This window comes from Cebus imitator, unplaced genomic scaffold (assembly GCF_001604975.1).
Source record: "Cebus imitator isolate Cc_AM_T3 unplaced genomic scaffold, Cebus_imitator-1.0 Scaffold70, whole genome shotgun sequence".
Lineage (NCBI taxonomy): Eukaryota > Metazoa > Chordata > Mammalia > Primates > Cebidae > Cebus > Cebus imitator.
Genome location: NW_016107385.1, coordinates 2,440,903 through 2,456,934, shown reverse-complemented (window position 1 = coordinate 2,456,934; position 16,032 = coordinate 2,440,903). Strand labels below are relative to the sequence as shown.

Sequence of the window (16,032 nt, the reverse complement as noted above, 5' to 3'; positions counted from 1 at the left end):
AGTAGCTGGGATTACAGGCACGCGCCACCATGCCCAGCTAATTTTTTGTATTTTTTTTTAGTAGAGACGGGGTTTCACCATGTTGACCAGGATGGTCTCGATCTCCTGACCTCGTGATCCACCCGCCTCGGCCTCCCAAAGTGCTGGGATTACAGGCTTAAGCCACCGTGCCTGGCCTTAAACATTTCTTAAAAGGAGGCCCTTTCCTTTTATACTTTACTGTCACAACCAAAAAAGTCATCAACTCAACAACTACATAGAAGCAGAAATTAGGCCTTATAAACATACAAAATATTGTATAAACAGATGTAAAAAGATAAAACAAATAGCTTTACATGCCTAATTCGAGTAGAAATTGTATAATAGCAGCTGGAATCCTAAAAGCAATGTAAAACATCTTGTTTTAATGGTTTCTGTTCCATTTATGTTATTTGCATTGATACCATTCCCCTTTAATTCTCTTGATTTATGTTATTCATTTATCTTCACAGCCATCTCATTAAAGCAGTGAAGGCAATCTAAACCTTCCAGAGGTTCCTTAAGGATTCTTAATCCTCTGTTTATAATAAAGATTTATAAGGAGTTAGAGAAATATTTGAGATAAGAAAACCTCAACGATCAGACAGACTTCATTTTCTAATTATAAATCTTTAAAATACTCCCCCCTCCCCACACCACTCTCCCTCCAGTCTTAGGCTAAAATAAAAACACAGGTAATTACTTCTTATGGGATATAGGAGTTTTATATTATATAGAAAGAAAATGACATGATACAACTTTTATGAAAGGTATATTAAATGGACAAAAACAAGAATACCCTATTGAGCATACTAGACTGCTGTACTGGTAAGTATGCATGGCAAAAAATTATGTTATGCTCATTCCATAAGCATCTTCTATGTTTCCTCCTTTCAGATAAAAAGCAATGACTATGCCATGGGAAGTGATTGTGGTTTTGTTTTTGTTTTGGTGCCAATTTGTACAGCCCAGACTCAAACGCTCAAGGATGCCTAATATATATCTGATGATAGGAGTGCAGTCCTTATTGTGAGAAATGGTTTATATAGTTTCTGGGCCATCATAGCTGTCAACAAGGGAAGCACTGAATAAGACTGACTTTGTCATAAGGAAAGGCTATGAAGTGAACATTTACTTGTGACACCCAGAAACAGTAAGAGCTACCAAAAGAAGCAGAAACATGACTCAATGTATTTCTTTTTTTTTTTCTTTGTCTTTTTTTTCTCTCTTTTTTTTTTAAAGCTCCCACTATGTGGGAGGGGACTCCAGAGAGCTGAAAATTCTGACTCAGTGTTATTTCTAATGGCCTTCACTAATTAAACAGATGAGGCAGAATGGGTCCCCACAGCCATAAATAGCCATCATATTAAACATTACCAAATGACACAATGTTAATGTAATAATATAAATAAGGAATATTTAATACTTTTATTTTATAGGTGAGGGAAATTGAAGTCTAGAAAAGTGGCATGTCCATCCAGATACACAACCAGCAAGCAAGCAGCAGCAAATTAATACAGTATCTGTCTATGCTTCTGTTCTCAGCATTAATTATTTAAATAAGGGATTTGCCTTGATTATAATTGCCAGTAAGTCAGTTTAAGAAATAAACTTCCATATGACAAGAGTATTAATCACAGTACCAAGACAAAAAACTGGCACTAAGAAAGGCATACCAGAACCCAATACACAAGTTCACTAATAATTGCTTTTTTAATATTTGCTGGATGCCAATATTAGCCTATGTCACAAGTCACACGCACACTCAGATTATATAGGAGAAATTATTTTGCTTTAAAATTTAAAATATTGTAATAACAGACTGTCTAGAAAATGCAACCCTTCCCCCATTATCTGAGCTACTACAACCAGAAAACAGAACAAAATTACAGTTTTAAATTATATTTTTTTCTTAAAGCCCCAAGCTTTATCTAAAACAATGAATTGTAAAAGCACTCTTTTTTTTTTTTTCCAACAGCTAAGCCGAGGGTCCAAATAGCACTTCAAAAGCACAATGAATTGCACAAAAGAACCCTGCAATTTGCTTATTTTCTATGCCAGTTCTTGGCATTTTTATGGTGTATTTCAAGTCTAATAACATTTTAAGTGCTTCATCTTTTGATATTTTTTTCCCCACATTGTTTCCAGCATGCAAGAGAATGAGTTGCAGAAGATTACTAACTGAAAAAAAAAAAAAAAAGTAAGAAAAATAATAATTAAAATGCAAGACTGAAGACATAGTAATTGATGCATCAGAAAATTACCTGCTTTGTATGCTCTCCATCATCAAAGTCCTCTGGAAACTTAGGCGAAGTGGGCTAAAAAAAATACATTCAAATCAGCAAGGTTTTGGCAGACTGCCACAGTGAAAGTATTTATTCACCATAAGCAAGAAAATCAAATACAGAAATAAAAATTTGCTACCAAGAAAAGATAAGTGATACCTTCTTGAAACCTGATGCTTATTCTTCTAATTATATACATATTATTTTAATATAAACTTTACCCAACTGACAGCCCCACCCAAACCTCACTCATCACTTTCTCCTTAATGCTGTTAGTTCAAGGGCACCCTTGACCTCGCGTACTGTAACACTGGTCCCTTTCAACTCAGGCAGTAACAGAGGCAAGGATTAATCCCAAGAACATAGATGGAAATTTCATTGAGAAAAAAAATGTCAAGGTGCAGAAAGCACATCTGAGTACAAAGTAAAATTCTAATGGCTTTGAAGAACAACCAAGTTGTTTTATTAAACATGTAGATGATAAAAGGGGAAAAAAACACCCATCTACCAACACAGAATAAGAGGAAAAACTTCTGCTTCCCTGAAAGTTCTCTACTTCCCCAAAAGTTCTCAACTTTCTGGTAAATAAACATGAATTTTAGACAAAAGAAAGGCACTTCATCAAGGACATAATTATCTAAGAGGATTCCAATCAAGGCGAGGTGATAGTAATCACTTTACTTAGTCCTATACTTCATAAACACGGCTATCCACACTGTACTGACAGTAAAATAATTTACTTATTTTCAAAACTATCCAGAGAAGTATTCTTACATTAGAATACAGGGGTATTCTTACTGTATTCTAGTTACCATGTTTATGATTTAACTTAATAAATATTTCTGCCTCACTCTGCTAAGAAAGAAGGCGGCTCTCCAGATGTCTTGCTCATAAACGTCATTTAAATCACCCTCACCCAAACTTTGCTCTTCACTTTCATCTTAATGCTGTTTGCGCATGGGCACCTCTGACCTTGCACACGTAATGTTGGTGCCTTTTAGCTCAGGCAGTGAAAGAGGCAAGGAGTAATCCCAAGAACACAAATGGAAATTTCACTGGGAAAAAAATTTCAATGGGCAGATTTTTTTTTTTTTTTGACCCATTTTAACTTCTGGTCATAGTAGTTTTCTTTAGACATTACTACACCTGGTCCATTCAACAGGCATCTTTAACTTCTAGAACTAAATATCCATTATCCTTACAATCCACTCTCTTGTTATAACTGTATTAACATCAAGCCCAATTTTGTGGCTTCTTCCTTTAAGATCAAGAGTAAATCTCAGAATAATTTTTTAAAAAGTGACTATAACCTAGCAATTTCTCCAAGTAAGATTTCCAAAATCAAACAAAACTGGAGCAAGTTTCTCATCATCGGGGGTAGGGTTCCATTTATTGGAAACACCGTAGAGAGACCAGTAAGATCCCTCCCACATGCTGACGATCTTTGGCTCCCAAAACTGCTATTTTAAGAACTTAACAGAGATGACTTCTTTTGCTTAGAAAAATGCTTCACTGAAAATGGGAAAACTGGTTAGCCTGGCATATGCGAATAAATGAGTCATTAATATTACAGTAGGATAGCCTCTTCTATATTATAAATACCAGAAAAATATCCTGCTTTGAATTCTGATCTCTGTGCTAAGATTCAGGCTACTGAAAATGTGGGCACTAAACCAACTGATACATACATCTCTCAGTTGGTTGAGAACAAAGATCCTTTCTGAAGCCGTGATCATGGGATGATAGGACATCTCAAAGAAGATAATTCCCAGGCTGAAGAGATCCACTTTCTGAGGGGAAAAAATAATTGCATTTAGAAAGCCTTGATATGAAAGTATAATTTACCAGGGAATTATAGGATAAGCACTGTTACCTGAAATAAAGTTTGTGTAAGTACAAAACAGGTCACACTGGCAAAATATGAAGATTCATTCTTAAAAATTATGGTTATAAAGGGTAAGTAATATATTTTTTATTTAGGTGATGATAAAATATTTGGCATGATTTCTTTAAACATTTTCCTGGAAATTTATTTTTCTTTTTTGAAGCAGGGTCTCACTCTGTCACCCAGGCTGATGTGCAGTGGTACAATCTTGGCTCACTGCAACCTCCGCCTCCTGGGCTCAAGTGATCCTTAAACCTCAGCCTCCTGAGTAGCTGGGACTACAGGTGTGCACCACCATGCCCAACTATTTTTTTCTGTGTAGTTTTTGTAGAAACTGTGTTTCACTATGTTGCCCAGGCTGGTCTCCAACTCCTGGGCTCAAGCAATTCACCCACCTTGGCCTCCTAAAGTGCCAAGATTACAGGTATGAGCCAACATGCTTGGCCTTCCTAGAAAATTAATGGTAACTGGTTTCGTTGTATCCACAGACATAGAAAACCACTGGCTGAAAACTGGAAATAATGGCTGAAGAGCAAGGACAACCGAGATTGCTCATAAGAATTTGCTTTGTTTTGCATCTTGACTAATCATCTTAAAAATGAAACACAGACCAAAATCTGCAGCTAACAGAAAAGGCCAGCTCCTGACTACAAGGTCACATGGTCTTCAAAAAGAAGGGAATCTTGCCATTTGTGACAACATGGATGAACCTAGATGACATTCTGTTAGGTGAAATAAGCTAGACACAGAAAAGCAAATACTGCATGATCTCACTGTTATATGGAATCTAAGTAAAAGTCTAACCCACAGTAACAGAGACTAGAATGGTGGCTACCAGGGGCTGGGAGTAAAGGGGAGATGCTGGTCAAAGGGAATACATTTTCAGTTATAACATGAATAAATTCTGGAGATCTAAAGCACAGCATGGTGACTATACTTAATAATGTGTGGCTTCTCCTTTCTCATCCTTTATCCTAAATGCCATCCTTTCAAGAGATCTTCTTGGGTCAATCTGTTCTCTTTGTCACTTAGCTCCATCACAATTTGTGATTATATATTTTATTTTTTTACTTATTTATCGTCCGTTTCATCCACCAGTGGACAAGCTCCCTGGAGAGCTGGAGCCACTTCTGTTCCTGGCATCTTGCCCAAGATAGGGGTCAATTCACACATTCTTTGGATAGAGGAATGGGTGGGTGGATGGATGGGTGCATGGATGGATGCATGAACAGATGGATGCATGGATGGATGGGTGCAAGGTGGGTAGGTGGGTGGGTGGATGGGTGGATGGATGGACTGACTGTAAGCTCCTTGGGACCATGAGTCCTTCCTGGAGTGTGAACAAGTGGATGTCCTGACTATTTCAGCTGGGACTAAGCCCCAAATGCTGTGATTTAGATGTCCTATTACCTTAATTTTGAGATTCCTTTTCCCCACAAAACCCCGTACCTGGTTGTATGCAGATTTGGTGCTTCCTTGGACCTCTGGGCTTACATAGAGAGCAGTGCCAACCATCCCAGTTAAGTGACCTGTGTGGAGGAAAACAGAGGGAAAACTTCCCAATAATAGGACTATAGATGACATGAATTAAAAACAAACAAAGGTTTCTTACAAGTGAGGCATGATCTGTTAACTGTCTATACCACTCACAGGGAGCAACAGCATGCATTGTACCAAATGAATAACCATAAGTCACATATGGCCACACACTCTGTTCTACACAAGGATGCCTTTGCTGTGGCAGAGGAAGGAAAGTGCCACATAGAAAACCCCAGATGGATCAGCTCATGAGGTTGAGGTTACCAATGTGAGTTAGTAACCTCACATTACCAACTGAGGTTACACAAAATACAACTGTCTACCCCTGGGAGCCAATTATTCTACTCACTGAAGCTCTAATTTCTTAAAGTTCAAAGAACAATTGATACATTAAAAGATTAACACATTTCCATAATTTCATTAATTTAAGGAACAATTAAAATCTGCTGTGGAATAAAACTTTTACAAGTAAAAAGCAGGTTTCAGGTTAAGAAATTCTGTGGTCTTTAACTCATGGATGAAAATATATAGTCTTCTGGGTTTACCTGAAGGGTCTGACTTAATCAAGTCTCCTGCCTGATCATCTTGTTTGCTGTCAGCCTAAAAATATAAGTAAGCCAAATATCCAATTAAAACATGATATTATTCCACGAGAATGGCTTGAGTTTTAATTTTTTTCTAGTTTAGTTGACCCACTAATACAAGGCTCTGAGGAAACCCAATGAAATCAAGAGGAAGAGGGGCAATCACTATACAACTCTTTCTTTAGGATAGAAATATGCAAAAGCTTAGAGAAACCAATTTTTCAAGTAGCAAATGCCAAAAACAGAATCTATTTTCTAAGAAGAGTAAGAGTATATTAAAAACAACAAATTCATCTTTCAATTTTCCCATTGCTGTCACTTTCTCTGGGTCAATCTTTACTTTTCTTTTCTTGAGTCTGCTCAGCAAACATGTTCCACCCTGACTCATGGCTAATGCCTCCTGGGTAGCCTTACGTTGCTCCACAATGTGCAACAGTGTTGTCAATACCCTAAGTCACTATTCCCATTACAACTGCCACCATCAGTAACACTGGCTTCAACATTCTTAGTGCTGGGCACTGTTCTAGGTGCTTTACCTGCATTCTTATTTATCTTGCTGACAACTTTTTGAGCTAGGCGCTAGTTGGTATTAGACACACTTTACAAATGAGGTATTAAGAGGTTAATTAATTGTCCAAGATCATGCCACAAAGCAGTGGCAGAGATAGGATTCTAGTTAGGTCAGTGGGACTCCACAGCCTGAACTCTTATCTGTCTTACTATGTTGCAGCCTTCTAGACATCAAGTTAAATTCTTTAGTTTGGGGATCAAGATTCCACCATCTGGCCCATCCTTGGTCTTGGCACTCTCCCATACATATGCTCCATGGGGACTATGATCGGGACTGAGTCCTTACTGTCTGCCTTCCCTCTCCTCCCTTTCCATGCCTAGCCTCACCTTCCAACTTGGCCCGAATGGTTGTTCTCACCAGTAACTCAAATCCTATTTTCCTTTCCTGATCACCCTTAGAATTAACCGCATTTCCTACCAATCTTGGTGCCTAATAATTTGGGCTTATAATGTGGAGTAAAATTTCTCCTCTGGCATTCAAGGCCTACCACCTACAAAACTACGCAACCTTCCAATGACTCCTCAACTGCCCAGCATCCTCTCCCTACCCCCCGCACCTCACAGTCAGACAATATGCTGGTCTGCGCATAGCCAAGTCTGCTCACCCTGGGCACTTCGTGTATGCTGTGCTTTCTCTCTGGAATACCCATCCTGGTGTTACCATTCCCTGTCCTTAACCTCCACCTATTGGACTCCCATCCACTGTTTAAGGACATCTGAAATGCCACTGTTGTTATCTAGCCTTTCTTGATCCTCATAACTGTATGCTCTCCTGGTGTTTTATGTTTTTGAGCCTCATTTCCCTAAACCAAAAAAAACCTCTGAGGTATAATGCATCTAGCCCAGCGCCAGGCACGGTAGACCAAAATAATCAATTGTTTCATAAAGTATTCAATGTCTCTGACATCAATATTTTTCCCAAGCCAATAATTTTGTGTACCTCAAGTGGAATACATTCACTCAAATATACTTACAATTTCAAAGCCTACAAGATCATTTGCAGCATGCCCCTTCAGGTTTGTATAATCTCCTGAGGATTAGACAGCATAGTTCTGTGAACGCACTATTGTATCTGCTAATACTTTCAGAATTATCAAAGCATCTGGGTCTGTTTTTAAGTATAGTCTAATTTTTAAAATACTTACAGAAAAGGCTAGATGGTCTGTTGCCAAACCAAAATCACCTATTTTCACATGGTCATCAGAATCCAGAAAAATGTTGACAGGCTTCAAATCCCGGTGAATCATTCCCTGTTGAAAGAGAGTGAAGAAACAATGGTTTGGAGTTACACCTACTTCCTAATTTAAAAGGCTAACCTAGTGATGAAATTATATGAGGTCTTCTCCCACAGACCACCCTGGTCCTGGCTATCTGGCCTCTGCAATGTCTCCTAACTGTCCTATGACCTCTTTACCATCTCCTAGTTCTACCTGGTGTTATCCATACCAGGTAAATTCTAAAAAGTTCTCTGTGGCATCCAAGGCCCCTTCCACTGGGTTCACCAAATTACCTTTCCCTCTGCTACATTACAAAACCTCTGCTCTGGTCAGGAGACACGCCATTTTTGTTCCTTCTTCTATTTCTTTCTTTGTACCATCTCCTCTTCATAGGATACTCTTGCTTTTTCCATGCATTCGCACTGTACCAACATTTGCAGGTGCCAACTCATTCATGAGCCTTCCACAGTAATTCAAACAGTTCAACTTGGCCATCCTCACTTGGCCATCCTCAGCACACACAGTAGGTGTGCAATAATTACGTGTTACATGAGATTGCTTTCTCATTTTCCTCATGGCTCGTAATGTGGACTGTTTCATGTATTATAAAAAATAATAATCTCTTTTACCACTACCTGAAGGTAAATTCTGGCTCCCTCCAAAAGCAACAAGTCCTTCTCAAGCATGGGACTTGTGCCTCTCTGTATTTCTAGATATGGCACAGTGTTAGATGCCCGCAAATGGATAGCCAATACTGAGCAAATTGGATAGAATGAAAGAGAGCACAGGGGGCATGGTTCTAGCATCCCAGGATAAAATCGCAGTAATGCAGCTTTAGTGGCCCTAATTGGAACTCATTTCATTTGTAACCTTGCAAATTCTGCTTCTACTAAATCATTTATAAACTACACATTTGTAAATTACAGCCCTTGCTTCTCAGTATAAATATGGTACAGAATAAACATTTGAAGGTTAAAGAATTTGAGGCAAAGGAGAAAAAACTAATGAATTTATATTGGTTACTGCATTAGACAATCCCATTTTAAAAATGTAAGTAGGGTTTCATTCTGAAGCTAGGCCTATTAGCATTTACATTATAATGGCAATTTCTAACTTTAAAATAACATTTTAGACATGCGACAAGCCACATTACTCAAAAAGTCTCATTTCTCTTCTTGCTAGATGACTTTCTGTGTTTCTCTGTGTTCCTAGGAAGGGCAGCACTAATTCAGTTAGAATCAAATAACTTGGCAGACATTAATCACATCCTTGCTTTTTTTTTTTTGAGACAAAGTCTCGTACTGTTGCCCAGGCTGCAATCTTGGCTCTCTGCAACCTCTACCTCCCAGGTTCAAGCAATCCTCCTGCCTCAGCCTCCTAGGTGGCTGGGATGACAAGTGTTCAACCATCACAGCCGGCTAATTTTTGTACTTTTAGTAGAGATGAGGTTTCACCATGTTGACCAGTCTGGTCTTGAACCCTTGTTCAAGTGATCTGCATGCCTCAACCTCCCAAAGTGCTGGGATTACAGATGGAAGCTACTGCGCCCTGCCCTAATTCTAAACCACTCAAGAAATCATCCTCACATTCCCTACATGTTCAAATATTTTCTCCTCTCCCAGAGGTTAACCAATTTTTTTTCTGTAAAGGGCCAGAAAATAAATACTTTAGGCTTTGCAGCCCCTGTTGCAACTACTCAAATCTGCCATTAAGGGAAAAAATAGCCACAGGCAATATATAAACAAACAAGCATAGCTATGTTCCAATAACCTTGGTGGCATTGAAATTTGAATTTCATGTAATTTTTATGTGTCATGAAATGTTCTTTTAATTTTTTACAACCATTTAAAAATGTAGAAGCCATTATTAGCTCACAGGCCATACAAGAAAAGTTAGTGGGTTAGATTTCACCTACAGGTCACAGTTTGCTGATCCTGTTCTAACCTTTAATGTTTTCTTAACATTTTTAAATGTTATACTCTGATACCTTGTAATATTCTATTGTCTCTTGGCACATTGTTCTCTTTCCTACAAAAATAGATTATGTCCATATTCCCATAGTTTTCCCTCTACTTCAGTTTTTCTCCAATCTTACATTTGATATTTTCATGCAGTCATAAATTTATGTAAACATAAGTCTTCAGATATGAAATGGTGTAAAGTTTACTTTCTCATGGATATAAGCTAATCCATCCAGAATCTCTCGAAAAAGCCTCCAGAGTCTGACGGTGTCTTGATATAGTCCCTGGTCAATGGTGTCTCGTAAAGTGCTCTTCTCACAGTACTCCATCTACACACAGACAAGGACAAATCAGGAGAATTTGATTATACAACAGCTTTAAGTTAAGTTGCATGACTGCAATTAACACAATCCTTCATTTAAAAACCTGTACCATGGGTTTTAAACAGTTATGGTAAAGACTTGGTTTTTTACACTGAAAAAAGAAGCCAACAGTATTAAAAAATACCTTGGGGGTAAATATGCACAATCTTAGCCCTCCAACATAACTATTTTAATTTTTTTACAGTATTGCTCATTTAAAAATATGACTTGTTTAAAATACATATCACAATTAATATAAAAAAACTGACGATGTAGTAAAATTTTATTTATTGGTTTACAAGATCGCTTCCAAACCCAAATTTACAAGGAGGGTTAATTAATCTAATGATGTCATTAGCTTTTCTTACATTAAAGACAAATGATCTTCAAGTTTAGAGCAAAATATTATAAATATTAAAGCATTCAAGTCTTCTTGGGAGAGTGAGACGGGCTCTGCCTCACCCTTTCTTGAGTGTATTCGTGTATCAGGAAACAGTGCAACATGACTTAAACCTTAAATCAACATGCAGCATTTGATTTACAAAACTAGCCTATATGTTTCAACTAGTACCAGAGTTGAGATTTATCATGAAGGGTTTTATTGTTTTTAAAGAGAAGAAGATCAGCCTTTGTTCTATCGTCCTCAGTAAAACTGTCAGTAAACTCTGGCTCACCCTCCGGCTCTCACAAGGCATTCTCTGATGCCCACACTGTGATCCTGCTGCATGTTGGATGCACCTCCTTTGTGTACTTATATGCCATTCTAATTGTGTAGAAGCTAATGGAATATAATAGAGGATAAATAGTGGTTTGGGGGACAAATGCTTTATTATCTGTGTAAATGGTACCTCAAAGATATTTATGTTAAGGAATAACTAAACCAGCTCCAACTCCAGGAAAGCAAATACCTAATTCATTTCATTCAAAATGCTATAACTTGTATCAGGGTTCCTTTTTCTGCACAGTTCTGCATCTCACATCTAAAGATCTGCCTGTCTGCAGTTATGACTGAAATACTAACAGTGACCCACAGTCCTGTTCACTTGGTGCAGAGACTTCTTTGTTTTATGGCCACCCCTCTACTGGCAGAGCCCATCCCTGTTTAGGATATTGCTGCTCTGGCAGGTAGGCAGGCCAAAGCCTAGGCTTCTCTGTAACGCCCCAATGGAACTGGCTTGCTTGGGTACTAGTCTCCAGAGGTTCCTGGAAAAGCCACTTTGCTTAAAGTCATGTTGGTGTTACTTCTGCACAGACAGACATGTGTGTGCATCATACCTTACTTGTCCAGATTCAGCTGGTTAGGCAAAGTGGAGTTTCTGTGCTCATGCAGTCTAGCATTTATGGAACTCAGATACAGTTCTAAGCACTTCACATGTTATTTATTCTTTACAAGTCTATAAGAGCTACTATTGTGTAATTTATAGATGGGGAAACTGAGGCACAAGATGCTGAAGAACCTTGTCCGAGTTCAGTCCTAACAGGTGGATCCAGGATGTGAACTTGCACAGCCTGAGCCCAGCGCTGCCCTGTGGCGCATCCTGAAATACTGCAAGAAAGCATGAGTTCAAGGCTGGGGGAAAGGCCTCCATATGGTAATCATCTTGACTAATTAACCTTTGGTAGAGGCAGTAAGCCCTCCTCTGTCCATTATCTTGTTCCAATACCCTGAAACAGGCCCACCAGCCACTAGTGGGTGTTGTTACACACCAGGACCTCACCTGGATGTATAGATAGTGCACAGCCTCAGTCGTCACTGATGGCTCACTTTCATGGCAGCCATTCTTCTCATTGCAGTCTTCGTCCTAACCAAGAGGAACACACAAAAACTCAAAATGGGGGCCAAAATTAAGCAAAATCATCATCGTCGTCAAGTATTTGTGCCCACCCCTGACACAGGGCCACCCGGCTGTCTGAGGGGGAGTCAGTGAGCAGAACATAACCACTGTCCTTAGAAGCTCACAGCACTCAGCTATGAATCCATCCAATCCTGGGCTTTTTTGGGTTGGTAGGCTATTAATTATTGCCTCAATTTCAGAATCTGTTATTGGTCTATTCAGGGATTCAACTTCTTCCTGGTTTTAGTCTTGGGAGGTTGTATGTGTTCAGGAATTTATCCATTTCTTCTAGATATTCTAGTTTATTTGCATAGAGGTGTTTATTATAGTACTCTCTGATGGTAGTTAGAGGAGCTGGTATCATTTCTTCTAAAACTATTCCAAGCAATAGAAAAAGAGAGACTCCTCCCTATCTCTTTTTATGAGGCCAGCATCATCCTGATACCAAAACCTGGGAAAGACACAACAAAAAAAGAAAATTTCAGGCCAATATTCCTGATGAACATTGATGCAAAAATCCTCAGGAAAACACTGGCAAACCAAATTCAGCAGCACATTAAAAAGCTTATCATCCATGATCAAGTCAGCTTCATCCCTGAGATGGAAGGCTGGTTTAACATATGCAAAGCAATAAATGTAATCCTTCACATAAACAGAACCAATGACGAAAACCACATGATCATCTCAATAGATGGAGAAAAGGCCTTCAATAAAATTCAACACTGCTTCATGCTAAAAACATTCAATAAACGAGGTATTGATGGAATGTATCTCAAGATAGTAAGAGCTATTTATGACAAACCCACAGCCAGTATCATACTGAATGGGCAAAAGCTGGAAACATTCCCTTTGAAAACTGGCACAAGACAAGAATGCCCTCTCTCACAACTCTTATTCAACATAGTACTGAAAGTTCTGGCCAGGGCAATCAGGCAAGAGAAAGAAATAAAGAGTATTCAAATAGGAAGTATTCTATAAGAGCTAGTAAAGCTCTTATAGACTTGTAAAGAATAAATAACATGTGAAGTCAAATTATCTCTGAAGATAACATGATTGTATGTTTAGAAAACCCCACTGTCTCACCCCCAAAACTACTTAAGCTGATAAGCAACTTCAGTGAAGTCTCAGGATACAAAATCATTGTGCAAAAATCACAAGCATTCCCATACACCAATAACAGACAGAGAGCCAAATCATGAGTGAACTCCACAATTGCTACAAAGAGAATAAAATACCTAGGAATGTAACTTACAAGGGATGTGAAGGACCACATCAAAGAGAACAAACCACTGCTCAAGGAAATAGGAGAGGACACAAACAAATGGAAAAACATGCCATGCTCATGGGTAGGAAGAAATATTGTGAAAATGGCCATACTGCCCAAAGTAATGTATAGATTCACTTCTACTCCCATCAAGCTACCAATGACTTTCTTTACAGAATTAGGAAAAACTATTTTAAATTTCATGTGAAACCAAAAAAGAGCCCACATAGCCAAGAAAATTCTAAGGAAAAAGAACAAAGCTGGAGGCATCACGCTACCTGACTTCAAATTATACTACAAGGCTACAGTAATCAAAACAGCATCATGCTGGTACCAAAACAGATACATAGACCAATGGTACAGAACAGACGCCTCAGAAATAATGCCACACATCTACAACCATATGATCTTTGACAAACCTGACAAAAACAAGCAATGGGGAAACAATTCCCTATTTAATAAATGGTATTGGGAAAACTGGCTAGCCATATGCAAAAAACTGAAACTGGACCCCTTCCTTATACCTTATACAAAAATTAACTCAAGATGGATTAAAGACTTAAACCTAAGACCTAAAACCAAAAAAACCCTAGAAGAAAACCTAGGCAATACCATTTAGGACATAGGCATGGGCAAAGACTTCAAGACTAAAACACCACAAGCAATGGCAACAAAAGCCAAAATAGACAAATGGGATCTAATTAAACCAAAGAGCTTCTGCGCAGCAAAATAAACTATTATCAGAGTGAACAGGCAACCTGCAGAATGGGAGAAAATTTTTGCAATCTGTCCCTCTGACAAAGGGCTAATATCCAGAATCTACAAGGAACATAAACAAATTTACAAGAAAAAAACAAAAAACCAACCCCATCAAAAAGTGGGTAAAGAATATGAACAGACATTTTCAAAAGAAGACATTTGCAGCCAACAAACGTATGAAAAAAAGCTCATCCACAGGCTCAAGCCCGTAATCCCAGCACTTTGGGAGGCCGAGGCGGGTGGATCACGAGGTCAAGAGATCGAGACCATCCTGGTCAACATGGTGAAACCCCGTCTCTACTAAAAATACAAAAATTAGCTGGGCATGGTGGTGCGTGCCTGTAATCCCAGCTACTCAGGAAGCTGAAGCAGGAGAATTGCCTGAACCCAGGAGGCGGAGGTTGTGGTGAGCTGAGATCGCGCCATTGCACTCCAGCCTGGGTAACATGAGTGAAACTCCGTCTCAAAAAAAAAAAAAAGAAAAGAAAAGAAAAAAAGCTCATCATCAATGGTCATTAGAGAAATGCAAATCAAAAGCATAACAAGATATCATCTCATGCCAGTTAGAAGGCAATCATTAAAAAGTTAGGAAATAACAGATACTGGAGACGATGTGGAGAAACAGTAACACTTTTACACTGTTGGTGGGAATGTCATTAGTTCAACCATTGTGGAAGACAATGTAGCAATTCCTCAAGGATCTAGAACTAGAAATACCATTTGACCCAGCAACTCCAATACTGGGTATATACCCAAAGGATTCTAAATCATTCTACAATAAAGACACACGCACACATGTTTACTGTAGCATTATTTACAATAGCAAAGACTTGGAACCAATCCAAATGCCCATCAATGGTAGACCGGATAAAGAAAATGCAGCACATACACACCACGAAATACTATGCAGCCATAAAAAAGAATGAGTTCATGTTCTTGGCAGGGTCGTGGATGAAGCTGGAAACCATCATTCCCAGCAAATTAACACAAGAACAGAAAAGCAAACACTGCATGTTCTCACTCATAAGTGGGAGCTGAACAGTAAGAACATATGAGAACAGGGAGGGGAACATCACACACCAGGGTCTGTTGTGGGGTGGGGGAAAGGGGACGGAGAGCATTAGGAGAAATATCTAAAGTAGATGACAGGTTGATGGGTACAGTAAACCACCATGGCACATGTATACCTATGTAACAAACCTGCATGTTCTACACATGTATCCTAGAATTTAAGTATAATAAGAAAGAACAAAAGAAAAAGGAAAAAGAAAAAATGGAAGCTCACAGCATTTTTGCAAGTTTGCAATTTCCAGAAATCTCTGTGTGGCTTACAGGTCTGTCGCTACACAGAACAACAATGGGGTAAACAGAAAACAGGTAGGTATTAAAGATGTGCAATCTACAGAAAGACTCCTTGTCAAGTCAGTTCTTTCTTGCCACTGATATCTATCCTATGGCTAAGAAGGGCAAAATGCACACAGGCTAATATTTGAAGGGTTCAATTTTGCTGGAATTACGTATTTTTTGGCAGTAGGCTTATTTCAGAAACACAAGACTAGAAATCCATCTTTAGCTGAAACCATTTAAAAGTAACCACATTATAGCCGGGCGTGGTGGCTCAAGCCTGTAATCCCAGCACTTTGGGAGGCCGAGGTGGGTGGATCACGAGGTCAAGAGATCGAGACCATCCTGGTCAACATGGTGAAACCCTGTCTCTACTAAAAATACAAAAAATCAGCTGGGTATGGTGGCG

General features: G+C 38.8%; 1 protein-coding gene across 4 annotated transcripts in view; it reads right to left on the bottom strand.

Moving 5' to 3' along the window:
- EIF2AK4 (eukaryotic translation initiation factor 2 alpha kinase 4) overlaps positions 1 to 16,032 on the bottom strand; it is a 114,281-nt gene that overhangs the window by 41,493 nt on the left and 56,756 nt on the right. For all 4 annotated transcript variants that reach the window (XM_017530920.2, XM_037739409.1, XM_017530922.2 and 1 more), the window contains 7 exons: positions 12,140 to 12,223; positions 10,266 to 10,388; positions 8,027 to 8,131; positions 6,273 to 6,327; positions 5,638 to 5,717; positions 3,992 to 4,093; positions 2,283 to 2,336 (listed from right to left, as the gene is read on the bottom strand). In XM_017530920.2, coding sequence (XP_017386409.1) covers positions 2,283 to 2,336; positions 3,992 to 4,093; positions 5,638 to 5,717; positions 6,273 to 6,327; positions 8,027 to 8,131; positions 10,266 to 10,388; positions 12,140 to 12,223 — 603 coding nt within the window. The remainder of the gene's footprint in view (positions 1 to 2,282; positions 2,337 to 3,991; positions 4,094 to 5,637; positions 5,718 to 6,272; positions 6,328 to 8,026; positions 8,132 to 10,265; positions 10,389 to 12,139; positions 12,224 to 16,032) is intronic.